This window comes from Prionailurus viverrinus, chromosome F1 (genome assembly GCF_022837055.1).
Source record: "Prionailurus viverrinus isolate Anna chromosome F1, UM_Priviv_1.0, whole genome shotgun sequence".
Lineage (NCBI taxonomy): Eukaryota > Metazoa > Chordata > Mammalia > Carnivora > Felidae > Prionailurus > Prionailurus viverrinus.
In genome coordinates, this window is record NC_062577.1 from 57,389,617 (window position 1) to 57,413,713 (window position 24,097).

The window sequence follows — 24,097 nt, forward strand, 5'->3', positions numbered from 1 at the left end:
ATACCAATTCTACACAAACTGTTCCAAAAAATTAAAGAAGAGTATGGTAAGCAGAATAATGGTTTCCACAGATGCCCATGTCCTAATCCCTGAAACCAATAGATGTGTCACCTCACATGGCAAAAGGAACTTTGTAGATGTGACGAAACTGCGAATCTTGAGATGGAGAGATTACCCTGCATTATCCTAGTGGGCCCAATGTAATCACAAGAGTCTTTGCAAGTGAAAGAGAGAGGCAGGAGAGTTGAAATAAGGGATTGAAAGATGCTATACTGATGGCTTTGGAGAAGGAAGGGGGGGGGGGTGCTGTGAGCCAAAGAATGCAGCATAAAAGGCAAGGAAACTGACTCTCCCTAGAGCCCCCAGAAGGAAGTCAGCCCTGCCAACATGTTGATTTTAGCCCAGTAAGATTCACTGTAGACTTCTGACCTCCAGAATTGAAAGATTCACAAATTTTCCTTGTTTTAAGCCAATAAAACTGTGCTTATTAGTTCAGCAGCAATAGAAAAGTCGTACAAACAGAGAATGCTTCCGATGCATCCTATGAAGCCCGTGTTATCTTGATATCAAAACTAGACAATGCCATTACAGTAAACCACAGAGTATCAGCACTAGACGTCCTTAGCAAAGTTAAGCAAATCTACTCTAACAACATATAAAGAAGATAAGTCCTCATGACCAGATACGGCTTAACCCAGGAAAGCTATTACGGTTCCATGTTCCATTGCTTTTCCAACCTGCTCCCAATCCCTTTGATAGACTTGGTCTCCAGCATCCCATCCTATGCCATCTTCCACCCCATTTCACTCTTCACTCAGAATTTGTCTGCATCGGACTTCTCTCCATTTCCTAAATATATAAAGTACCTCCATGTGCTCATGCCTTTGCTCATGCCATTCCTCTGTGAACACTGTCTTCTCTAGCCTTCTTCCTGGGGACACTTATTCACCCTTCACATCCTAGAGCAGATCTCTGCTTGTGCTCTGAGAAACCTTTCCCTCCAGCCTCAGGCTCTTCTTCCCCATCTCCCTATCTCTCTCTGCAGCACTCCAATGGGACCTGTCTTACAGGATTTCACCTTCTCTTATAATTCTTACTTTCCTCCCAGACTATGAGTTCCATCAGGGCAAGAAATGGTGTCCAATTCTTCTTTGAATCTTCAATGCCTAGCACAGCGCCTGCCATGTGGGAGACCCTTCATAAATTACTGATCAATTGGCACTTTAATAGAGAGTAGTTGATAGTCACTTGAGATACAGTCTAGTGTTCTGCGGGACAGAGGGAACTAATCTACAAGGAAGAAATGAGCCTCAGAGATTGGAAGCGGTCCAAAAAGAAACACATCATCTTTCCACTCAAAATTACATCATCTAATTGGCATGCTGAAGCATTTACACATACGATATTCTTTTTGAGGGCAATAAGGAAGATGGGATTAATCCTACTTTTCCATGAGGAAACTGACGCTGAGGAGAAATAAATAGTTACCCAACATTATGGTGTGAGACAGTGGCAGAGCAGTGAGATCCATTCCCAGGTGGCTCACGATACCCCATATGCCACAGTTGCCCACCCCTGCCTGAAGGAAGTGAAAATCAACTGGGTCTTTGTGCTGGACTGCAGGCATCCCATCTGGAGTTCTGAACTGCCTGCCCTCCGGATAACTTCCACTGCAGGCTAAGGTTTCCCCAGCCTAGTAGCAACCCTGGCTGCCCCTTGACCTCTAGACCTTCTAGGCATTGCCCTCACCTCTACCAAAGCACTCAGTCAGAACACTAACAAAAATGGGAAAGAGAATATGTTTGTTGAAAATAGGGATGCCTACGTAGCTCGGTCAGTTAAGTGTCCACTCTTGATTTTGACTCAGGTCATGATCTCACAGTTCATGGGATCGAGCCCTGCATTGGGCTTGGTCTGCTTAGGACTCTAGCTCTCTCCCTCTCTCTCTGCTCTGCCCCCCGGTAACCCCGTCCCCTCTCTCCCTCTTTCTCTCTCTCAAAATAAATGAATAAACTAAAAAAAAAAAAAAAAAAAAAAAAAGAATTGAACGTAAGTAGGTACAGCCAATAGCCCAGTGAGCTTCCCCATTTTACATCTTAGGAATCACCTAATAACCAGACACAGTCCACTGGCTCCACGGCCGTGGCATCTTCCATCTTGGAAGTGTTGGGGGTGGGGGGTCTCTGGCCAGTCTAATGTGCCCGAGAGTGACCCCTCTATTTACGTGGGACACATACCTCCTCACGCTGATCCCCCAGTCTGTTTTTTGGTTTCTACCACGTCTGCTCATATACCTTCAACCTTACGTATTCTGCTCAGTTGTGTACACATCCCCGTGCAACTTGGGTAATGTACATAAAATCTCTTGTGCTTTTACCTCTACTCCTTACCTTGAGAATTTCCTTCATATCCCCCCTTTCCAGGTCCCATTACTCTCTGTCTAAAAGAGGAGCTGAATTCCTTCCGACCGATCATTTTTTCATCTGTTTCATGTGGTATTTTAATTTCTTCCTCTTTGAGGAAACAACTGTGTAATCTCCTTATACTTCTGCAGAATTATTCAGTTTTACATTCGTCTTTGTTACCACCATAGCATGCTTACAAAGGTGCTCTCCTGAGGGATGGCTCTCGATCTTCAACGACCAAGAAGAACAAACAATAATCTTTGTGTCGTGCTTTGCAGATCGGAAATTGAGTCACAAAGTCTAGGGACACACGCAGAGAGGGCTGAAAGCCTCTAAGATAGTATTAGTGATAATGATATCAGGCACTGGCAAAGCTTTTCACACTCTCTGACTGATGAGACTCTTCAACCCTTAACAACCACCTAAGATTAGTAGGGCAGCGGTTTCCAGCAAGAATAGGAGCACTGGCTTATTCCAATGGTAAGTGCTCTCAAAGATTTCTGCCCTTGTGTCGCATTTATTGGCACCATTTTGCATTTGACCTGGCATACTCAGGTTTCCCTTCTCCTTGAGAAGGAAGGACTGCATTGGCTCAAATGCGTAACCCATGCCCTCAGAGAATCCATTCACTTTTCCAAGATTTCTGCCGTTCTAGGAGGCTTGTGCCCTCGAAGCCTCCTCTGTCGCTGCCTTCACGACACTTCTCAACTCTTGCTCTCCACAATAACTCATACAGTTGTCTGCCCTGTAATCACCCCAGACGTGGAACTCAGCCTTACTCTTTAATTTACGTGCGCGCACACACAGACACACACACACAGAGTCTTCGTAAATAAAGAAGACTTTGTTAAAGATTTGGGGACACAGAAGAGAGGGTCTTTTACATGAAAAATTAATACAAAGCTTTTGAAAACTGGATATTAGATTTCCCTGTTCTCCCTTCCCCGCTTGGTAGGCCATCCACCCTCTCCTCCCTGTCTTCTCTTCCCATCCCCCCAATTCACTTTCATTTCTGTGGGAGAACCACCTAACATCTTTTTACCAGGTCTCAAGCTCCTTGTCGTGGAATTCTCATCTTCCGCCGCAAGCAGTTTATCAAGGTATTTCCCAGAACAAAACCAGGACAAAATCTGGAGAGAGCCATGAAGATTGTCTCTTTGAATTACAAATACAAACAAGGAAACTGAGGCTCAAAGGCTTTCTGTGACCTGCCCAAGGTTAGCGAGTTGATATCACTTCCAATCTTCCATTACCTGAAAGACACAAAGCCTCAGAGACATAACTTTCCAATAAAGCTCCCCGTGCCAGGCCATGGGCCTATTTTAAGACACAATCAATTGTACTTCGAACATTTTAGGGAAACAGTGTGGTCCTCTCCACCCAGCTCCGTGGCGGGGGATGGGGGTGGGGGTGGGGGTGGGGGGTTGTGAAATGAAATTGTGATGTGTGGCCTGCTGGATGCCTGTGTCTGTTGCTACAGGATTGTGGGTGTTGCCAACTGCCTCAGGAAGTGTAAACACTAATGTTATTTTGCTTCCACTGTGTGTGGTACTTACTGGGTGATACAGATAGAATTAGTTTCTATTCCTGTAAACATAATACCCAATTTAAAGGGATTCTCAGGCTTTCTCTTTCCTTTTGGTATTGTTTTCTTCCTAAACTGCTCATTCCCTTTATTATAATGTGATTTGGACTTGCTTTCCATTCATAAATCAATAGTTTCCAGCAGTAATAAATATAAGTACTCATTCCGATGGTAAATGCTCACAAAGATTTGTGCCCTCGTGTTGCATTTATTTAGCCTGGACTGAGGCCCAGGTTGAATTTTCTGAGTAAATACAGCACACACTAGAGCTCCTTTTGTAATCAGTCCCCGGGGATCCACACATAAGCTCCTCACAACCTCCTGCTGTATCTCCAGACACATGTCCACACCACAAACTGGTCGGTGCAATCCAGGAGGGGTGGGACTTGGAGCTTAACATGAAAATCCCAAAGCAGGTGCTCAGAGAAATGTGTCTGGTCCCACAGGTACAGCTCGGTGTCAGGAAAGCCTGGCCTCCGCACCAGAGTGATGGATGCATCCCAGCAGGGGGTGGAGCCAGGCCAGTTCCAGGAGCAGTGACAAGGCAGGCCGCTTGATGGAAGTCTGCGAGCAAGGGACAGGATTCGGAAACCAAGGCAGAGTTCGGGGATCTCTCTCCCACCCCAAACAGCAAAAAGTTCCCACACTAATGGAGCTTATAATCTAGCAAGGAACAGCGATCATAATTAAATGATCACAGAAATGATTAATTAATGGCTATCGTGATAAGGGCTGTGAGGAAGAGGTCCAGGGGCCTGACGGATGCATGATATCGAGACTTCCCTGGGCCTGGGAGGCCAAAAGCACTGCTGAAGGGGTTGAGCATTTAGGTTGAGCGCTGAGGGATGAGTTGGCTGTGTGAGCGGCACCTGCACAAGAGAAAAGGCAAGTGCGTTTGATAAATATTTATTAGGTGCCTACCGTAGTCCAGGTACCATGCTAAGCATTTGGGATCCATCAGTGAACAAAAAGGCAAAGAGCCCTGCCTCATGGAGCTGGCCTGTTTGTGGGACGTGACAGTGAAAAGAACATGGGATGGAAACCGTGTGGGCCTCAATGTGGCTCTGTGTGAGGGGGGAGCTGGAAGGTTATGCGGTGGGGTGGGAAGGGGCCAGACTTCAAAGTCTTCTTCGTCTCGCAGAGAAGCATAACATCATGGCACCTTTATAGCTCCCGCATACGATGCCTGTCAGATGGCATTTGCTCAGCACATGAGTGAATGCATAAATGAATGAATGAAACAATAAATGAATGAATGAATGGCTTCAGACAGGCCAGTAAACAGTGACCAGAGTGTTTCAGAAAGATAATTCTCAGTGTAATGTAAAAGAAGGGATTGAGACCAGGAAGCCAGCTAGAATAAGTTGCAATGGTCTCGATCAATCGTTGCCAAGTAGGCTTGCTTGTTTACTTGTTTATAAATAACTTACGTGAGCACCAAATACTGATACATTCTTTAATACAACATACACAAAAATAGAGGTTTTAACAGGAAAAGCAGAAAACAGAAATGCTATTATTTTCTTTCTCTGCTCCAGTGGAGATGAGTTTGGAGACCAGTGCTCTAGACGATGCAGATTGGATGGTGGTGGTGGAGACAGACAAAGGGCAGCAGTGAACTTGCAGACAAGCGGTGGCTCTGTCCTCCACACCGCGCGAGAGCCAGAGAGCAGCCAGCCCTGGTGCGAAAGAGCACCTGTGCATACACACTGGCGTTGAAACGTCGCCCCTGCTCCCTAGATCGCAACCCCACTCTCTCACCCACGCAGAGGAATCGCAATGAAACACACCTCATTCAAGATGAGCGGGTGCCTTGGCAGGATAACCCGGTGGTGAGGTAAGAAGGGAGAAGAAGGAAAGGCGTCTAGAAGAAAGGTGACTGAGGCCAAAGCAAATCCAGAGGTGACTGCCTTTTGCTGAGAGTGTTCACTGACCTGGGTCTACCTGCAAGTGGCAATCCCGCCTGAGGCCTCAAGCTGTGTAACCAGTTTACAGCCCATCGCCTCCAGTTGTAAAACCAAAACAGAACATGGAGAGGCTATAGCCAGGAGACCCATCCACACTGATGATCGTCTTGCCTGGAAGTTCCTACAGGCAGGGACTGTGTTTTATCTGTCTGCCCCGGTTGACTCTGGCATCCTCTATAACGGTGGTGATGCTCACTGCCATTTGCTGAACACCTACCATGCCCTGGGCATGGCATTAAGGAGATTTACATTTTTTAATTTTTAAAAATGTTTATTTATTTATATTCAGAGAGAGAGAGGGGGGCAGACAGAGAGGGATACCAAGAATCCCAAGCAGGGTCCAGACCGTCTGTGCAGATCCCGATGCAGGGTTCGAACTCACGAACTGTGAGATCGTGAGCTGAGCCGAAACCAAGAGTCAGATGCTTCACCAACTGAGCCACCCAAGCACCCCAGGAGATTTACATTTAATTAATGTTCACAGCAGCCCTATGAAGTAGACATTGTCTTCTGCTTATTCTCATTTGAAAGACACAGAAAATGAAGCTAAGGGACATTGAAACTACACACCTAGTTCTCGTCCAAACTGAGGTTAGAACCCAGGTATGTCTGACTCGACTGCATTAGCTTTTCACTGCACCTCTCCTGGCCTCATGTAGACCCTGGGAGCTGCACACCCTGGTCCCAGCTTCCCTTTCTGACTTCCTCAACGCCCATACCCACATCCCCATGTGCTACGTCCTGCCACGCTAAACTTTGCTCTGCCCCCTACACACCATCCTCTCTATCATGCTCATGCTTTGTGAACTTGGATGCCAGTGCAGCTAGTCCTCAGACCACAGTTCAAGTAACGAGAACTTAGAAACTCACCACGGGTGCGGTGTCTCAGGCCCACCCAGATCTACTGAATCAGAATCTGCATTTCATCAAGATCCTCAGGTGGTCTGTATGTATAATTTGAGAGGCACTGGTCTCAACCTGAAACGTCTTTTCTCTTCCTCCTCACCAGACTACCTGTTACCCAGCATCACTTGAGCATTTACAATGTACCAAGCACTGTGCTTACAACTGAGGACACCAAGTCGAATTAAATGTGAGACACAAACTCAAGATGATGAAAATGTATTCATGGAATAGGATGGAGTATCTCATATGCCTCACTGTCTCCAAGCAGCATCGTAATACCAAGAAAAGGCTCGATGATATTTCTGGAAGAAAGTAAAGGCAGAAAGGGAAGGGAGAAAAAGGGAAGGAGGGTGAAATGAGAGAAAGAAGGAATTTCACTAAAGCTATACTTTCTAAAATGGCAACTCAAACAAGATGGTTCAAGTGACTTCCCTACTTGAATACATGGATATCCTGTCGAGAGCCCCCAACCCACCAAACTCTCTTCCTCTTTTCATGTGATTCACTTAGAAAATGGTATTATCATTCTAAGTGATTAGCCTAAAAATCTTACATTTATCCTCAACTCTTCCTTCTCCTTTGCTCTTTCTATGAAGCCATTATAAAATGCTGTTATTCCACTCATTCATGTGTCACTTACTCAGTGTCCAGTGTATGTTGTGAGTAGGAGTTCAGGAGTGAAAAGGATCATTTCTGACTGAAGTGCTCACAGTTGTTATGAGTCAGAGGGGTCACAGTGCATGGGCAGACGGAGATCTGAGTGTTGGCCCAGCCACTTACCAACGTGACCTTGAGCTAGTCCCTCATTCTCTTTGTACCACCATTGGCAAAGGAGGTAAGAGTATCACCTCACAGACTCATGTAAGGAACCATTACACATACATGGTTGCCATCATCATCATTGTCATGGGGGGGGCGGATTTGGACTGAGCTTAAACAAAAACAGAGAAGTGGAGAGGGTGGAGGCCTGTGGAGGGAATGGTGAGTTGTCCGCTCAGGCCAAGGCCTAGGGTCTGTTGGAAGCAGAGGGAAAGACAGCTAGAAAGGCTGCCTGAGGTGCCCTCCTGGAGCACTTCAACACCAACTGGTGAGATTTGTGGTGAATCTGATGGTAACAAGAAGACGCTGAAAGTTTCTACGATAGGGAGAGTCATGAGGGTTGTTTTTCAAGTTTATTTTTTTTAAGATTATTTATTTATTTTGAGAGAGCGAGAAAGCACCAGTGAGGGAGGGCCGGAGAGAGAGGAGGGAGCGAGAAGCCCAGTGTGGAGTCCAATGCGGGTTCAAACCCATGAACCACCAGATCATGACCTGAGCCAAAGCGGGGCACTCAACTGACTGAGCCACCCAGGCTCCCCAGAATTTGTTCCCCCTTGGTGTGTGAATAAGGAGTGGCAAAGACAGAGGAACCTTCAGGCAGAAATGGGGTAGTCAGGAAGAGACACTGGCTTGCAGGGAGAAAGGTGTCAATTCGCTGAGATGAAGAAGATGGCAGTACTTCTGAATGGAAACATCTAGTGGTCAGATGGATGTGCTGGCCTTGAATTGAGGAAATGCTGAGGCTGGAGGCACCAACTTGGGAGACACCCATGGAAAATAATACAACCAATAGCATGGGTAAATGACCTGAGGGAGTTCAGGTAGGGTGAGGAGAGACACTTGGGGTGGTGGGGTGGTGGGGAACCGAGAGGAGTCAGAGAAGCTGGGAGGGCAATCATGATTGCAGAATTGTGGGATTAAAAGAAGGGGAGAGAGTTAAACCCTACAGGCAAGAATTGGGAAAAGGACCCTGCACGTGACAGAGACAGGCATGAGTGCCCTTCAACAGGACAGCTGGGGAACTAGAGCATCCTTCTTCACAGTCTTTGTAGCCCAAGGTAATGTGAGGCTGGTAGGAAAGGCTTGACAGCTACCGGCCACGTGAAGCAGTTGCCATATCTTGGGGCCGAATGCCTTCTGCAAAGAGTCTATGGCCACGGTCCACTTCATGCTGAGCCTAGCGTGGCCTGGAAGAGAAATCGATTACTCTGACTTGAACTGGTGGTAGGAGGTTGCTCACAGCCAAAGAGCAGAGTCGTCTCTTTAACCCTGGACTCTTAGGGCTTGAGGATTCATTTGCCCTCTTGCCTGTCTTCAGGGCATCGAAGCTAGGTAGAAATCCACGTCCGTTTTTACCGGCTCCAGAGGCAACTCCTCAACAATATGTGGTAGTCTGTTCTACAGTTTCTGAAAACCCTTGCCAAGGTCAAATAGAAGATAGGCCCTTGTAACCCAGAGTTTCTAAAAAGCACACTTGACCACCAATAGGAAAAAAGAAAGTCAGAGATCGCCCTGCCTCTGGAAAGCCTGAGCGTGGGGTCAGCAGAGGCTGAGGGAATGGACTGCAAAGGAGGTGCAGAGGCCAGCATCCTGGGGAGTGTGCTCTGGGACTTGAACTTGGCGAACTGAGGGTCTCTGTCATGCACGAGACCATCAAAAGCAGGACGTACAAAGGAGCATTTGTGCTGTGCCCTGAGAATAAACTTGAATGAGGTTATTCACAAGGAATGATTGTCATCAAGGTCTCGTCATTGAGGTTTTTCCCTTTCTTGGTGCCTAGGATGGAATGGATACCCCTGGAGATGGTGTACTTCTCAGAGACAAGGGCATCACTGAACACCAAGGAGGCACGTTGGGAGGAATGAGCGGGATGGCAAAGAAGGACCGTGCAGAAAGAATTAGGGTCAAAATTTATGCTTGCTGGAGGTAGGGAGACAAAGCTCATAGGTTATGGGAAACAATGTTTTATCATCCTAAAAAGATAATTTTAAACATTCTAACATTTACTGAGCAGCTCCTGGGCGGCAGGCACAAGGCTGGGCCACTGGGCATGATGGTACATTCTCTAGAGGGGTGAAGAGCTTATTGAAGGAGATGGGTGCGAGTGATCCACCTTCCGGAACAGCGCGGAAGGTGCTAAGAGAGGCAGGGAGCTGATGCTAAAGGGGCGGGGACACTCACTGTGCCAAGGGAGAAAGAGGAACTCGGAAGAACAGCACAGAGACATTTGAAGACTGAATATTTGTGGATGAAAATATTCTCCGCTGAGTGATCCGAAAGGTCCCTGTCATGAGGCAGTTGTTGGGCCACAAACTTGAATGGCCTGGTACAAGGCCAGAGAGGACTTGCCAGCCACTTAGCTTGTGAATGGACCACGCCCAACACCTGGCACTCATGTCCTGGCACAACTTAGCCCTTCTCTTCTCCTTGACATCTGTGTAGTAATTCTATTGTGACTTTTTTTTTTTTCCTTTGCAGAGCCAGGGAAATATGGAGTTAATATATGGAGTTAATAAGGTACAGAGCTAATGAAGTAAGGAGTTTATTTTAATGGCAAAATTTATTTAAGTCGCTTTAGAAATTACCTTGGTCCCATATTTATAGAACCATTAAGAGTCTAAAAGGATCCCTTACATTTTTCACACGTTGCTGCTTTTTGTAGTGGAAATGATAAGTCATGGTGACATTCATGATTTTGGAGACTCGTGAAGGTCATGGATGAACTCTTTGAGAATGTCAGGGGTCCAGGTCTGTGAATAATGAGTTGTATTTTACTGGCACTCTGCTGGATATCACGAGGCCTCATTTGTAGTTTGGAAAGAAGGTATACTCTCCTTTACATGCCTTCCCTAGACTTTGGAGAAGGGTACCACTGCTCTTCCCTGTTTATGAAGGTTTAGCTTGTGCTACCAGAAGATGGTATTATCCACAAAACTGCAGCCTGACAAGTAACTCAAGCCAACAAAGATTAACTAAATTCCCCCCAATTGAGTGCTTTTCTCTTGGTCTATTTCCTGGAACCTAATAACCATGGAAACTCAAACTCTGGCCCCTTCCCCAAAATACCCTCCAAGTACCTCAAACTTAGCATGACGATATACAACCTCAGTCTGCTTTCAATTCTGTCTTCTTGGTCTGACTATTAGGATCTAATGTATTTATTGCTGAAGCCAGGAAATTCGGAGTTGGCCAGACTCTCTCTCCAACATCTAATCAGTTACCAAGTAAATCGATTTTACCTCTTAAATGACTCTCAAATGCAGCCAGGCCTCTTCTGGCCCCATGGCACGGCCCTAGCTCAGGGCCAAATCATCTGTCATCACAATACCCTGACACCCTGCCTCTAAACTGTCCTTGCCCTATCCTCCAAAAGGATAGAGTAATTTTTCTCAAAATGCAAATTTTGCACTCAATGGCTTCCACTTAAGATCAAGATAGGGTCCTGTCAATAAGCAGTTCCTGGCCAGTGACTCAGATGCCCATGGTCTGCACATAACCCTGAAAAACGCTTTGCCTGGGAGCTGTTTATCTCCCTGAACATGCTGGGTTCTTTCATACCTCAACGCATTTTGGATTTGCCCAAGTCTTGCCCTACGCTGCCTGAAAACTCCCCCTCTCGGAGAGCTCTATCACTATCTTCAGGATCCGATTCAAATGCCACTACTCCAAGAGAGCCTCCTGTACATCTCTCAGTGGCCATCCTATCTGGGCTCCCCCCGGCACAGGACACACGCCACTATTAAAAGCACGTGTCACAGTTCGCACTAACAACTTGCTAGCAGGTTTATCTTCGGTGATCCATGGGCTCCCGCTCATCTTTGAATCCTAGCACTTAGCACAATGCTTGGCTCCTGCCAGGAAGTCCGTCAGTGTTTCCTGAATGAAAGGACCAGTGGTTGAGATCCGTAGCTATGTGGGAAAATGACAGAAGCACGTCACCAAAGGGCGAAAACCGCTCTTTTGGTAACCATCAAGTGAATCAAGGCGCCAGAAAAGTTAAAACAAGGATGAAGAATGCTTTTGGATCTCAACTGACTTTTACTCATCACATCTGTCCTAGCTAATAAAGACCATCATCCCAGGTGAGTGTTTCACACTTGGGCACCGGATCCTGCCAATGTTCAATGGTCACAGAAGAACTAGGTAAAGGGAAGCTATTGGCTTTTAAATGTAAAAAAAAGATGCCCCGTAAGAGCAACAGCATTTTCTAACTATTGTTTTCCGTTTGGCACACGAGACCACAATGTCAGATGCACGACTTGGGTCCGACTGCACACGGTGTCCAATATCCGTGGCGGGGGTTTCCACAGGACAATTAGGGTGAGGCTGTTCTTTGTTTACGCCTTCATTCATTCACAGACAACAGTCAGGTCAGCCCGTTCGTGCTGGGCTCTGGAGAAGCAAAGACAAGAACGGGCCCCTGAGATTCCAGGCTTTCCATCAGGTGGATGGCTTAGTACACACCGGTGTCCCGGACTTGTATCATTAAGCAGTTACTATTTAAATCCAGCCTGGTTCCAAAACCGTTCCCAAGTTCCCCTCCTACTTAGCAGGTCACAGGTTACCTTGGGTAACCTCGGGAAGGCCGCTAAGCACTCTAATCCAGCTAGATGGTCGTGCTAGGCACAACCTGTCTCTAGGATGCAGCTACATTCAAAACGCGGTGTTTAGTTAGGGTAAGCCCACCACTGCTCTAATTCCCCAGTGTGTGGGATTTTGTTGAAAGAGCATTTTCTAGGAAGGAAAAGATTTGGACGAAGGCAGGCGATGAGTAAAAAGCTCAGCTCGCGCTACAACCGAAAACTCCTGGCATTTTGGTGACGTGCTGTTGGGGCACGGAAGGTTTCTCTGGGCGCCCTCCCTACACAGGGTGGTGGAAAGAAAAGCTTCCAGAGCAAACCCAGTCGGGCAAAGCCGTAGTAAATCCACCGCCTTTCGAGCCACTCCGGGAGGCCTCCTCAAGGTAGGGTCCTCGGGGAGCTCCAGCCCAACTCCGATCTAACAGACCGCGTTACAAATACCCCACCAGCCCGGGATACAGCTGCTCCCCTGCCCCTCGGCTGCCCGAGACCGTCACCGCCGGCTTCCCAGCAGGCTCGGGAGCGCGGCGCCCTCCTCGGCCCCACCCGGGCCCGGCCCGACCCCCAGCCCCCACGCCCACCCGCGCGCCACCTCCCGCAGCCCCGCCCCGCGCCGGCCCCACGTGCAGGGCCCCACCCCGGCGCCCGCGGCCCTTTAAACACCCCCCACCCTACACATCACCGCCGCCCCCCCCCCCCCCCCGCCACCCGGACGGCAGCCGGAGAGGGACAAAACTCATGGCGTACAGCCAGTCTCCTCCGCGGATCACGTCCCGGGCCGCCCCGCGCGAGGCGCCCTCCACCCGCGGTCGCAGCCCCCTGGCGCCCCCCAGCCCCCAGCGGCCGGGCAGGGGAGTGCGGGGCGGGGCCGGCGGCCGCGCGGGTCTCCGCTGCCGCTGCCGCCGCCGCCGCCGCCGCCGCCGCCTCCGCCTGCCGCTCGGGCCGCCCGCTCGCCCGCCGCTGGGTGCGCTGCACGCGGGGGGCAGCCGCGGTGCAGAGGTTCATGCAGCGGCGGCGGCGGCGGCGGCTGCTGCTGCTGCTGCTGCTGCTGCCGCCGCCGCGGAGGCAGACAGACCGGGCGCTGCCGCCGCCGCCGCCGCCGCCGCCGCCGCCGCCGCCCTCCCCCGGCTCCATGCCGCCGCCGCCGCCGCCGCCTCCTCCTCCTCTCCGGCGAGGGGCGGGGGGCTCCGGCCCCGGGTGGGCACCGCTCCGCGCAGCGCCGCTCCCCCCCCTGCCCTCGGCGGGGGCGCCCGCCGCCTCCTAGGAGCGCACGCTCCGCGCGCCCTGCCGGAGAGAGGGGGCGGGCGTGGGCGGGGGCCGGCGGGCGGGCGTCGGGGCGGCGGGGACCCCGCGCGGCGGCCGGAGGAGGGGGCTTCCCCGGAGGATGCCCGGCGGCGGCTCCCCGCTCCCAGGCGCGAGCTGAGCCGGACCGGGAGCGGGCGGCGCGTCGCCATGCCGGCGTGACGGGCGCCCCCGGCTGCCCGCGCGGGCCCCCGCGCTGCCCCACGCCGCGCCGCGCCGGCGCCGGGCGGCAGGATGGGCTGTATCCAAAGCATCACCTGCAAGGCGCGGATCCGGCGCGAGAACATCGTGGTGTACGATGTGTGCGCCACCATCGACCAGTGCCCCACGCGCATCGAGGAGACCTCGCCCATCGTCCTGCGCTACAAGACCCCCTACTTCAAAGCCTCGGCCCGCGTGGTCATGCCCCCCATCCCCCGCCACGAGACCTGGGTGGTGGGCTGGATCCAGGCGTGCAACCAGATGGAGTTCTTCAACACCTACAGCGACCTGGGCATGTAAGCGACCGGCGGCGCGGTGCCGGAGCCGGGTCCCTGGCCCCGTCTCTCCTCCCCACCCCGACCCTCCCGCTCAGCTTCTTCTTAGCGCTCTCCCCATCCTCTTTCTAAACCTTCCTCCCGCCTCCTCTTCCACCTCCCTCCTCCCTGCGCTTTTGTTTCAGTGACAGGGCGGGTGTAGGGAGGCTCCTCGCGAAGGCATTTTCTGGTGGTTTGCTTCTGACTCTCCGTGAACGCGAGGAGGACGGTGCGGGGCGGCGAGAACACGACGAGGAGGGTTCGAGAGACGGGCGTCGGGGTGGCTGGCGAGTGCCCTGGGAGTTTCGGGGCGCCGTCTGGGCTTGGTGGGCGCTTCCCGGGAAGAGTTTGGGGGGACCTGTGGAGAGAGGAGCGGAGTGGAGTGCCGGGGGCGCACGGGCTGTGCCGCGCGTCCTTTGGAAAAGCCCGAGCGGGCTTGGAGGAGAAGGTCCCGGGCGTCCGAGCGGGACTCGCTGGTTCTGCCCTTGGTTCCCTCGACCGTTGGCTTTGAAACCTTGTGCCCCAGGCCGGGGAGCCTGCCGGCGTTAACATTCGGAGCCTCAGACCCGGCCGAGCCGCCTCTCCGGCTCGGCGCCCTCTGGACGAGGTGTGCGGCGGTGAGGAGCACCTTGTGCGAGCAGCCTGGGGCTGGCGTGGCGCGGTGTTTTCCCTGTGCTCCTGCGAAGCGCAGGTCCCTTGGCTGTCCAGGGTCCTTACTTACTCCACTCACTAACTGCGGCGCTGGAAGGGATTCCCCGGCGCCCACCGGCGAATCCTGCCGGCGAGCTGGGAGCTCTCCAACTTCCTTCAGCAGCGCCGCTCGGTGCGCGCGGGGCTGGGCGGCTGCGGGGAGACCCAGCGCCGCGGCGACGCCGCGGCCGCGGCCAGGAGCCCACAGCCTGCCCCAGCAGCGCAGGCTGCGGGCCCTCGCGTCCAAGACTTTTTAGTTACTCGGTTTTCTCAACCTCCCTGCCAGCTCCCTTGCAGGAGCAGAGTCTGAGCAGTGGGCGGCTGCAGCGGCTAACGGTTTGGGGGCCTGCCTTCTACCTGTGTTGCGGTGTTGGTCCAGAGCACCCTACCTGCAGGCTGTGGAGAAACCCTTTCCTGGAAATTCGGCCTCGTGCCATTTATCACCCGAAGACTCTAGAACTTCCAGGGTCCATCTCCTGAATGTTGATATGGGGCGAGCGTGTTTCTATTTCGAAAGGTCAAACTATCCTTTCAGTGGCAGTTGGCAGGCTTTTTCTTGCATTCCGAGAGCATGTAAATTAACACTAGTCGTGGGTGCTAAAAGAAATTTTGACAGGTCGTTTTGTTCCCCTCACCTTCGCCTCAAAGAGTTTGAACTTTTTCCTTTAAGCACGGGATCTCATTGCTGGAGAGAGCTCATTCCTAGTGATGATGGGTGAGAGCCTAGTTTCTTCCTGTAATGCCTCTGCTCAGTGTGTGTTCTTATCTTTCTGGAAGACAGCTGGATGTAAGAAATGGGGGTGGGGGCCATATTATTTTAGGTGGATCGTGCCGTTTAAAACCAGACACAGCCTCAAAAGGATGATTATATCTGAACACACGGGTCTCTTAAAGTGGCTTTTGTAGAAACTGTTGCCAGCAAAGTCAGACAGAGCAAGCCCCAGACCAAGCAGAGGCTTTCCCTTTTGTCTCCCTGGCCCAGCTCTGATGGCAGTGTGCTCCTTGGCGGGGGTCGGGGCAGGGGGCAGTCATTGCAGTCTGGGGCCTCTGTAGAGGAGGCTGGGAGGGACTGAACAGAAACAGCCTCACTTTTCCCCAGACCACACAGCCAAACCTCTCTGTTGCTCATATCTCTCGTGAATCAGTATATCAAAAGCCAACAAACAAATAATTTCTTTCCATAAAAGAAAATATAGTCTGCCTCAGGAAGAGCCAAGTTGAGCTATAAACAGATATAGTAGTTGAACTTCCTTGGATCAGTGGGAGGGTGTGCCCACCACGGAACCAACTGTGATGGAGATGAGCTGGGGTTGGGTCTGAGGGACACATATTCCCCGACCTTACCTGACCGAATTCTTGCCTTTGGGGCTTGGGGAAAAGTTTTGCTTTTAAACTGCCACTATCAGTATTTTAAGATTCTTGTGGTCATCTTGCTGCAGGGGAGCAGGAGTGTCCCCAAGAAATCATGAAGCCTGTTATTGTAGATCTGTGCCCAGAGTCTACCTGTCTTTGTGGTCGCAGCAATTGCTGTGTATTTAAGGATACTTTGGAGCCCAGATTTGATTGAATTGATCTCCACAAAATGTTTATGACCTGAAAACTTAGCCAGTGCAGACTTTTTAATGGGACCTCATGTTGCATGAATGTCATCACAGCCTATTAGTTATCTGCTTTAGCCAGTGTCTTGAGTTGGGGGCGGGGGGGAGTGGAGAACACCGCAGGCTGAATTTTCACCCTGTGCAATGCTGTTGTTCCATGAAGCATGATATGATCAGAGGGTTTAGCTTAGAAAGCTGCCTTTTCGACATTATAAAAGGGACTGCCAGAGGAAATCCACAATTGAAAATGGCAAGAAACTTCTAGTGACAGGCTTAAAAAGCAAACATGGGCTTTTGTGGTTTAGGGTTTCAACATTTCCAGGAAGGAGTCGGTTTCTGAAGGAGCATTTGAAATCGTTGATGATACTGATGGCCAGAGCATCGTTTGAACTTGAACTCATGTAACTTGGAACGTCCTCCCACGACCACATAGAACCCAGGCTGGGGAATACTTATGTCCCCTATTTATGTCTCCTGGGCCCTGGTGAATGCTGCCGATGCAGCCCTGGGGAGACAGCTGCAAGCCTTCCTCTTTTGGGGATGAAAGGCCTCTGGCTTTTCTCAATCGTCCCATCAGTAAACAAATATTTACCAAGCGCCTCCCAGGTAAGGGCGCCAGCAAAGAAAGCAGAGGACCAGCAGGCAACCTCACTGTTCCTCAGTAGGAGGGAGTGTTCCCCAGGGTGTCGGAGAAATGCTGGAGACGGGGTTGGGAAAGCAGGCAGCGTGTTCTGGAGGCAGCGTGTACTGGAGCTGGATGTGAGGAATGGATCAGGTTCACCTGGGGGGGTGGGGGGGCTAATTCTTAAGGGGGACGAACAGCAAATACATGGAGTCAGGAAAAAAGAAGTTGTTCTAAGGGGACATAAGTAGGCTGGGGGAAGGGGAGCTGTCAGGTAGGAGAGCAGTGGGAGACGAGGTCCGAAAGCAGGCTGGGGTCTGTCCGGGAAGGCCTAGAACAGCGTGACCCGGAAGAGAAGGTTGAGGTCAGGTCATAGGAGCCAAGACAGAGTGTCGGGAGGCTCTTCCCACCTCCTTCAGACCATGTGGGAGCTTTTCGAGAGGGACACAAAAATCTTTGTGATGGAACAGCTTTGAATGCTAGAGCGCGACACCCAAGAGGTTTCCTGAGTGAGGTTTGAACAAAGAATGGGGTTCATGTGTCAAGGACGGACGAGGTGAAGCTGGAGCGCAGGGCGAGAGCCAGCAGCAGCCCTCCCCACTCTCTCGGAGCCCCATGGGAGGCATCTTCCGAGCTGTAAGGGAGCTCTGGTCAGCCCGGCTGAAACTTTTTTAGGAGATCGTAGCTCACTCCTGCCTGTCTCTCTACTCTACTCTTTCTTCAGAGCCAACGTTAATGAGAATCTGACTCCACTAACCCACCTTGGTCGTCTGTTCATTTCAACCCAAGCTGGTTTCTATCCATCGCAGAATCGTTCTTGCTCAGTTTGTGACATCCGTGTGACCAATCCAGGAGACATCGTTGAGAAACACTTGCTTTTTCAGCAATGACAGCTTCCTCCATCTTGAATCACCCCCATCTTTTAGCTTTATGCCGTTTTTCTAGCTGTTTCTCTGTCTTACCTCGAAGTACCGTTCATCAGGACGTTACTCATCTGATCCTCTCCCTGGTAATTTTATCCATCCCAACGGCAGCCTCTGTGTGATATGCAGTCACCTGTGGTACAGGTGTGTGTGTCTATGTAGTTTCCACTCGGCCGTCTCAAAGACATCTCAAATTGAATGGCTCCAAACTGGAACTCTTTTTTTTTTTTTTAATGTTTATTTCTTTTGAGAGAGGGAGACAGAGAATCTCAAGCAGGCTCCACACTCAGCACAGAGCCCAACGTGGGTCTCGGTCCCACAATGGCGAGATCACGACCTGAGCCAGTGTCTAGAGTTGGGCGCTCAACCAGCTAAGCCACCCAGGCACCCCCAAACCAGGCCTCTTGATTGCCACTATAGCTCCCTCCTCCCCAAATCTGCACCTCCACAGTCTTTCCCCCATCATGGTAAAGACCAGCCCCTGAGCTGCTCAGGCTGAAACATCTGTGTGTCACCCTAGATATCCTCCCACATGTCCAGTCCATCATCAAACCCTGCTGGCCCCATCTCCGAGATAGCTCTGTAATCCGGCCACCTATCTGCATCCACGCATACCCTCATAGGACAGGTCACTGTCAACGATCATCTGCCCCAACAGAGGATTTCTAGACAAACTTGCCACCTCCATTCTTGCCCCCACCCCCCACCTCCAGTCTCTTCCCCACCCAGGAGCCAAGTGATACTTTTGAAACGTAAGTGTTACCGCTTTCCTGCTTAAACTTTTTTACTGATAAATTCATTGCAGTCAGAATACAGTTTGAATTTGTATCCAAATTCAAGGGACAGCCTCTTCCCTGGTCTCTGAATGTCTGTCCTCAAGCCGCGTTGGCCTGTTTCCATTTCTTCAAAAAACCCAGCTTCACCCCAATTCAGAACTTTGCCTGTGCCGCTCTGTGTCTGACGTCCTCTGCTTGCTCACCCTTCTCTAGAAGATTCCTACTTCTCAGTCACGTCTAAGCTGGTACCTCCTCAGAAGCCACTCTGATTTCACAGTTTAAATTCAGGTTCTTCTGGTCTCTTTGAGACACTATTCTTTTACTTGTTACAGTTAGCGAGAATGTAATTGTATACTTATCTAACACCTGACCCTTCTGCCCCATGAAAGCAGATACTGTATCCATTCTCTTCCGGTGAAGAGTGCACAGCTCCTAGCAGATACTCCATAAACATTTGAAAAAAATAAATGAGCCATTTTTTTCTGACCTCAGTGAGGCTATGTCACCTTCAACAAATCCTGTCTCTCTTCAAAGTCAGCTGTTCATAGTAAACCCAAGGCTAACCCTATCAAGCTCTTGAACTCTAGACATACGCGCCGTCACTTAGCACGGACACGGTTTAATGCCACTTTGCTTTTGTGTCATTTCGTCCTGCCTTTGCCCCAGCAGATCCACTGCGTCTCAGAGCAGGGCTTCTGTCTGTCGCTTCCTCTGTCTCTGTGCAGTAATCTGTGCACCACGAGTCACGCTCAGCAAACGCGGAAGCCTCGCTTTCCTGTCACCTGTGATAAAGTGGCATCCAGGGCCTGCCCGAGGAGAGGTAACATAGAGACCTTGTCATAGCACGTCACCTGCATCGCTGACTCGTGGCCTGACTCTCAGGACCTGGGTGCTTTAGCATTTAGCGTCATTTCCCCCAAAGCTAGCACGCCCCTTCTTGTTCATAGCTACGTGCTGCCTGCGTGTGCAGTATGGCTTTGTGGGTGGCTCTCACTGGTCGTAGAGGTGCCTCCTTTGGGCATCTGATAAGTCCCCAGGCCATTGCACCAACAACCATCCCCCATTCCTGTTTCATCACTGGATGGGGGTGGGGGGGGCATGATCTGGAAGTAGCTGGAGCTTCTCCCCACCGGAAATGTTGGGGACTCCCAGTCTAGAGCATCAGATGGGAAACAGGATGCACTTCCCTTCTTAGAGTCCTGAGTGCCCTTGGAGGGGGCGGTGGCCTAACCCTTTGCCTCTAATCTTCCCCATCTGGGAGAAAGGGAGCTGCAGCAGATTAGCAGGCCTTATCAGGAAGCACTAAGCTCACTGGAGATAAAGCACAACCCCGGGGCTGGAGGGAGTGGGAGGAACCAGAGGAGATTTCAGGAAGAGGGTTCGAAAGGGAGTTAAAAACGTGGCTGGTGGAACCCAGGATGCTAAAATACAACCGGGCACTGGGTGGACGGGACGGCAGGGTGTCAGTGACCTTGCACAGGGCAGCAGAGGCAGATGCTGTCTTTGGGGCCCGGTCTGCAGGCACTTCATGTTCCAGGTTAAGAGAGAAGGGGCGTCTGGGTGGCTCAGTCGGTGAAGCACCCGTCTCTTGGTTTCAGCTCAGGTCATGATCTCACAGTTCGTGAGTTCGAGCCCCACATTGGGGTCCTCTCTACCCCTCCCGCACTCACTTTCTCTCTCTCTCTCTCAAAATAAATAAGTAAACTTTAAAAAAGAGAGAGAGAGAAAGAGAGAAGGCTGGCCGCTGCTGCGGCCTAGGGCCTCGCTTCTCCCCCAGCGCTCCTTGAGGAGAGGCACAGTGTTGCCAAAGGCCCCAAGTAGGTGATTCTGTAGCTCCCTTCTTGTTCAGCCACTTGGGTCACAGATAACAGAGGGCTGCCCTTTCTGATGTGTTCACGCTGAACAGGTCGCAGGAAGTGGCCGCGATTCATAAATGGCTATCATGAGAAAAGAAATGATGTCAAGTTCGCCGTAACAGAGCATTCTGGTGAGCACTCCCAGAGAGGCAGGGCCCGTGGAGGGCCGGGGTCCCTGGCAGGGGTCAGGGCCTGCACGGCAACCACAGAGAAGTGCCCACACTGACAGTCCTGCACAAGCTGCCCGTCTTTCTCGCCGGCCCTCCCCTGTCACTGAGGCACCCTGGAGGTTTTGCCGAGGGTTGTAGACGGAGGGGCCGGTGTGTTGAGGTGGGAGAACCATTCCCATCAGGGAAAGCCTCCTGAGTCTGGGAGATGCTGCTACCGAAGGGCCACGGGGGGGAGGGCCACGAAGGCAGGGGACAAGATGACACGGAAGGTCTCTGAGCCGAGTGCTTTCCACACACGGCCTCCGGGAATCTCAGCAGCCAGGGGGGTGCTTCTGTGGCCGGGAGGGTCAGTAGCGGGCCCAGGGCCTCAGGGGCAAGCGGCCCTGCCAGGAGGCCTGGCTGGGGCTGCCATCAGCCCATCACTGTGTCTGGTCCACGGCCTTAACTCCTAGGAAGGAGGCGCTCTGAACTCGCTCTGTGGAATATTGCTGTCCCCCGACGGTTCGCTGGTCCTTTCCGAAGCGGACCTAGTTGTAGTGTCTGCTCAGATCTGTCTTATTTCCTCACTCCTCGGAAACGGAGAAAGTTGCCCTGAGGTCACGGATGTGGGCGTCTCAGAGCTCCCGCTGAGGGCAGACGTTAGCAGGATCTTTGGGGCGAGGGGTGCAGAAGGCAGGGAACCAGCTCTGTCCTCGCCCAGTATCTCGTTCCCTGGGAACAAGGGGACGCCTCCTTGCCTCACAGGGACCCCACGCCGGCCAGTCTGGGCTGCAGGTTTTAGGCCCGTGGCTCCTCCAGGAGCTTCCTTGAGGGTCCCGTGTCAGCCCTCATGGGCAGCATGACAGTCACCCAGACCCCTCAGTTAGCTGGACTTCAGAGTCTGTTTGTCCCTCAGCCCTCAGACTCTCCAGACAGTTGCCGTCTGGATGGACGATCAAGAACAGAAGGCAGATCACTTGTGGTGGTGGAAGGACCCTGGGCTTGTGCGTCGGCTCAGCGGACATACTCCTTGAACTGTCACTCCTTTCCCAGCCCATGCTGTTCCAGCTCAGGAAGGAGCTGCGGACTTTCCAGCCCCGGGTGGGCAGATGAGGACCGATACCTGAAGTGATTTGCACCCAGATGACGGCTGATGTGTCCGCTGTCGTTCATGTACTTGGTTCTTTCCATACAGACAGATCCTGTCTCTATACAGAGGAGACTTCACACAGGCACCCTGACAATGATCACAAACACGTTGAGGACAACCGTTATTCCCATTCTAGATGAGTAAGCAGAGGCCCGAAGAAAGAGACTACGAAGTGTGCTCAAGGTCACCCTGGCAGGCACTGGTTGGGTCAGGCCTGGTGCCCAGGCCTCCCAACTCCTGCCCTAGAGCCTTTGTGTGCCAAGTGCACAGTCAGCCAGCCCTGGACAGGAGCCGGGGACAAGAGAGGTCATCCTGAGAGCCGCGCACACTGAGCACCCCTGGGTCAGTCAGCATTTGTGGCCTGTGAAGACCAGAGAGGGGCAGAGAGGAACATCGAAATGCATTCAGCAAAAGCAAAGAGAAATTTTCGGGCTGTCAGATTAAACTGGAATAAATAAGACCTTGGCGTCTGATGGCACCCCAGCGGGGTCTCTGTGACAGGCCTGCCTCAGAAAGCCTCTGGCTGGCCTCCTCTCTTGGGGCCTGACCTTTCCAAGCTGGCTTTGGGCCCGCATCAGGCCCGGGCGCTCCGAGGCTGTCAGAGGTCTGGCTAATGGGAAGCGATAAACCGGTCAGCATCCTCGCTCAGCAGGCCCTGCGGCATCTTGAAGAGGCAGGCAGGCTGAGGAGATCGGGGCTTCTGGGCATGAGGGGTGGCCTCGACAGGCTTTGGCAAATTGGAAACGGCCAGAAACGGGCCAATGAGATGTTGCTTTGCTCTAGAAATGAGAGTAGGGGGCCAGCGTCAGGGGCTGGGGTATGTGGGGACTGAAAGGCATGAAGGGGACTTAGATGGGCTGGTTGTGGGCGAGCAGGGTGCCACCCTCTTGTCCTCCTACTGAGAGCCCCCCGCTGAGCCTCCAACCCCAGGGGGTGGCCTCCACCTACGGCTGACTCAATCCAAGACCAAATTTTTCTTTTTTTCCAGTGACTCAAATAATGGAGAATCTGTTTCAAACCTTCCTGAATAAGCTTCCCAATTTTTAAGAAAGATAAGAAATTTGTGGGGCGCCTAGGTGGCTCAGTCGGTTAAGCGTCCAACCTCGGCTCAGGTCACGACCTCACGGTTCGTGGGTTCGAGCCCTGTGTCGGGCTCTGTGCTGACAGCTCGGAGCTGGGAGCCTGCTTCAGATTCTGTGTCTCCTCCTCTCTCTGCCCCTCCCCTGCTCACGCTCTGCCTCTAAATAAATAAACGGACAAACATTAAAAATAAATTTGTGCCATAAAACTAAACCCACACTCCCAAGATTTCTTTGTGGCCTTTGATGCTGGGGAGGCTGTCTTATGCTGGGCCACACGTGCACTTCAAGGAAGGGGTGGGTATTGGCCTATTCTGTTGTCTGTCTGCCCTTGAGGCCATAAGCAGCTTACTCAATGATAGTGAGCCATTTGTTGAACATGCGTCTAGTGCTAAATGCCTCATGTGCCCGTCTGCGAAGCAGGGCCGTTCCTTTCCCCATAGTAGAGGTGAAGAAACTGAGGCCCGAAGGGGTTGAGTAACTTGCCTGGCATTGCCCAGCTAATCAGAGACAGAGCCAGGATTGGAAGCCAGATTTCCAGAGACTCTGTGATGTTACAAGCCTCATTAAGGGTTGAGTGAATGAATGAACAAACGAGGAAATACAGGGTGTTCAGGAGATGGCCTGAGTGCTTGCTTTTGTCCTTACTGAGCAGACCCGGGGAACAAAGGGTTTAATCAAATTGGAAATCACCGGCCTCGTCGCCTCCCAGCTGGTTTGCTCAGCTGGTCGTGACATGACGTTAATGAGACCGGGGTCTTGGGGTCGGACCCAGGGGACCCTCTTGGCACCCGAGTCAGTGTTCTTTACCCTTCCGGCTACCAGTCACAGCAGAATCTAAAGAGAAACACCCAGAAAAAGGCAGGTAGTGGGTCAGCAGAATCATCTGTGAGTCACGGAGTGTTAGGGCAGCATGGGAGCTCATCTTGCAGACAGGGACACCAAAGCCCAGAGAGGGGCTGTGACACAGCCAGTGAGTGGCACCACCAGGCCTCAGACCCACGTCCTTCCGACTCCCCGCAGCCCTAGTCTGTAAAGTAGTAATTGGGTCACCACGTCTGACGTTTTCATCCCTGCCCCCACCACCCTGCACGCCGTTTGCTGAAGGTCCAGGTTTCTGGACAGAGATGGCCACCCGCCCAAGAGAGGAAGCCATACAGAGGACAGGAAGAACC

The 24,097-nt window shown here is 51.8% G+C and overlaps 1 protein-coding gene across 3 annotated transcripts in view; it reads left to right on the forward strand.

Annotated features, from left to right (window-relative positions):
- The first annotated feature begins 13,725 nt into the window (after positions 1-13,725).
- FAM78B (family with sequence similarity 78 member B) overlaps positions 13,726-24,097 on the forward strand; it is a 90,173-nt gene continuing 79,801 nt past the window's right edge. For all 3 annotated transcript variants that reach the window (XR_007148060.1, XR_007148061.1, XM_047840034.1), the window contains exon 1: positions 13,726-14,061. Coding sequence is in view for 1 of the 3 variants with exons in the window: in XM_047840034.1 (XP_047695990.1) it covers positions 13,799-14,061 (263 nt within the window). In the remaining 2 variants the exon portion in view is untranslated. The remainder of the gene's footprint in view (positions 14,062-24,097) is intronic.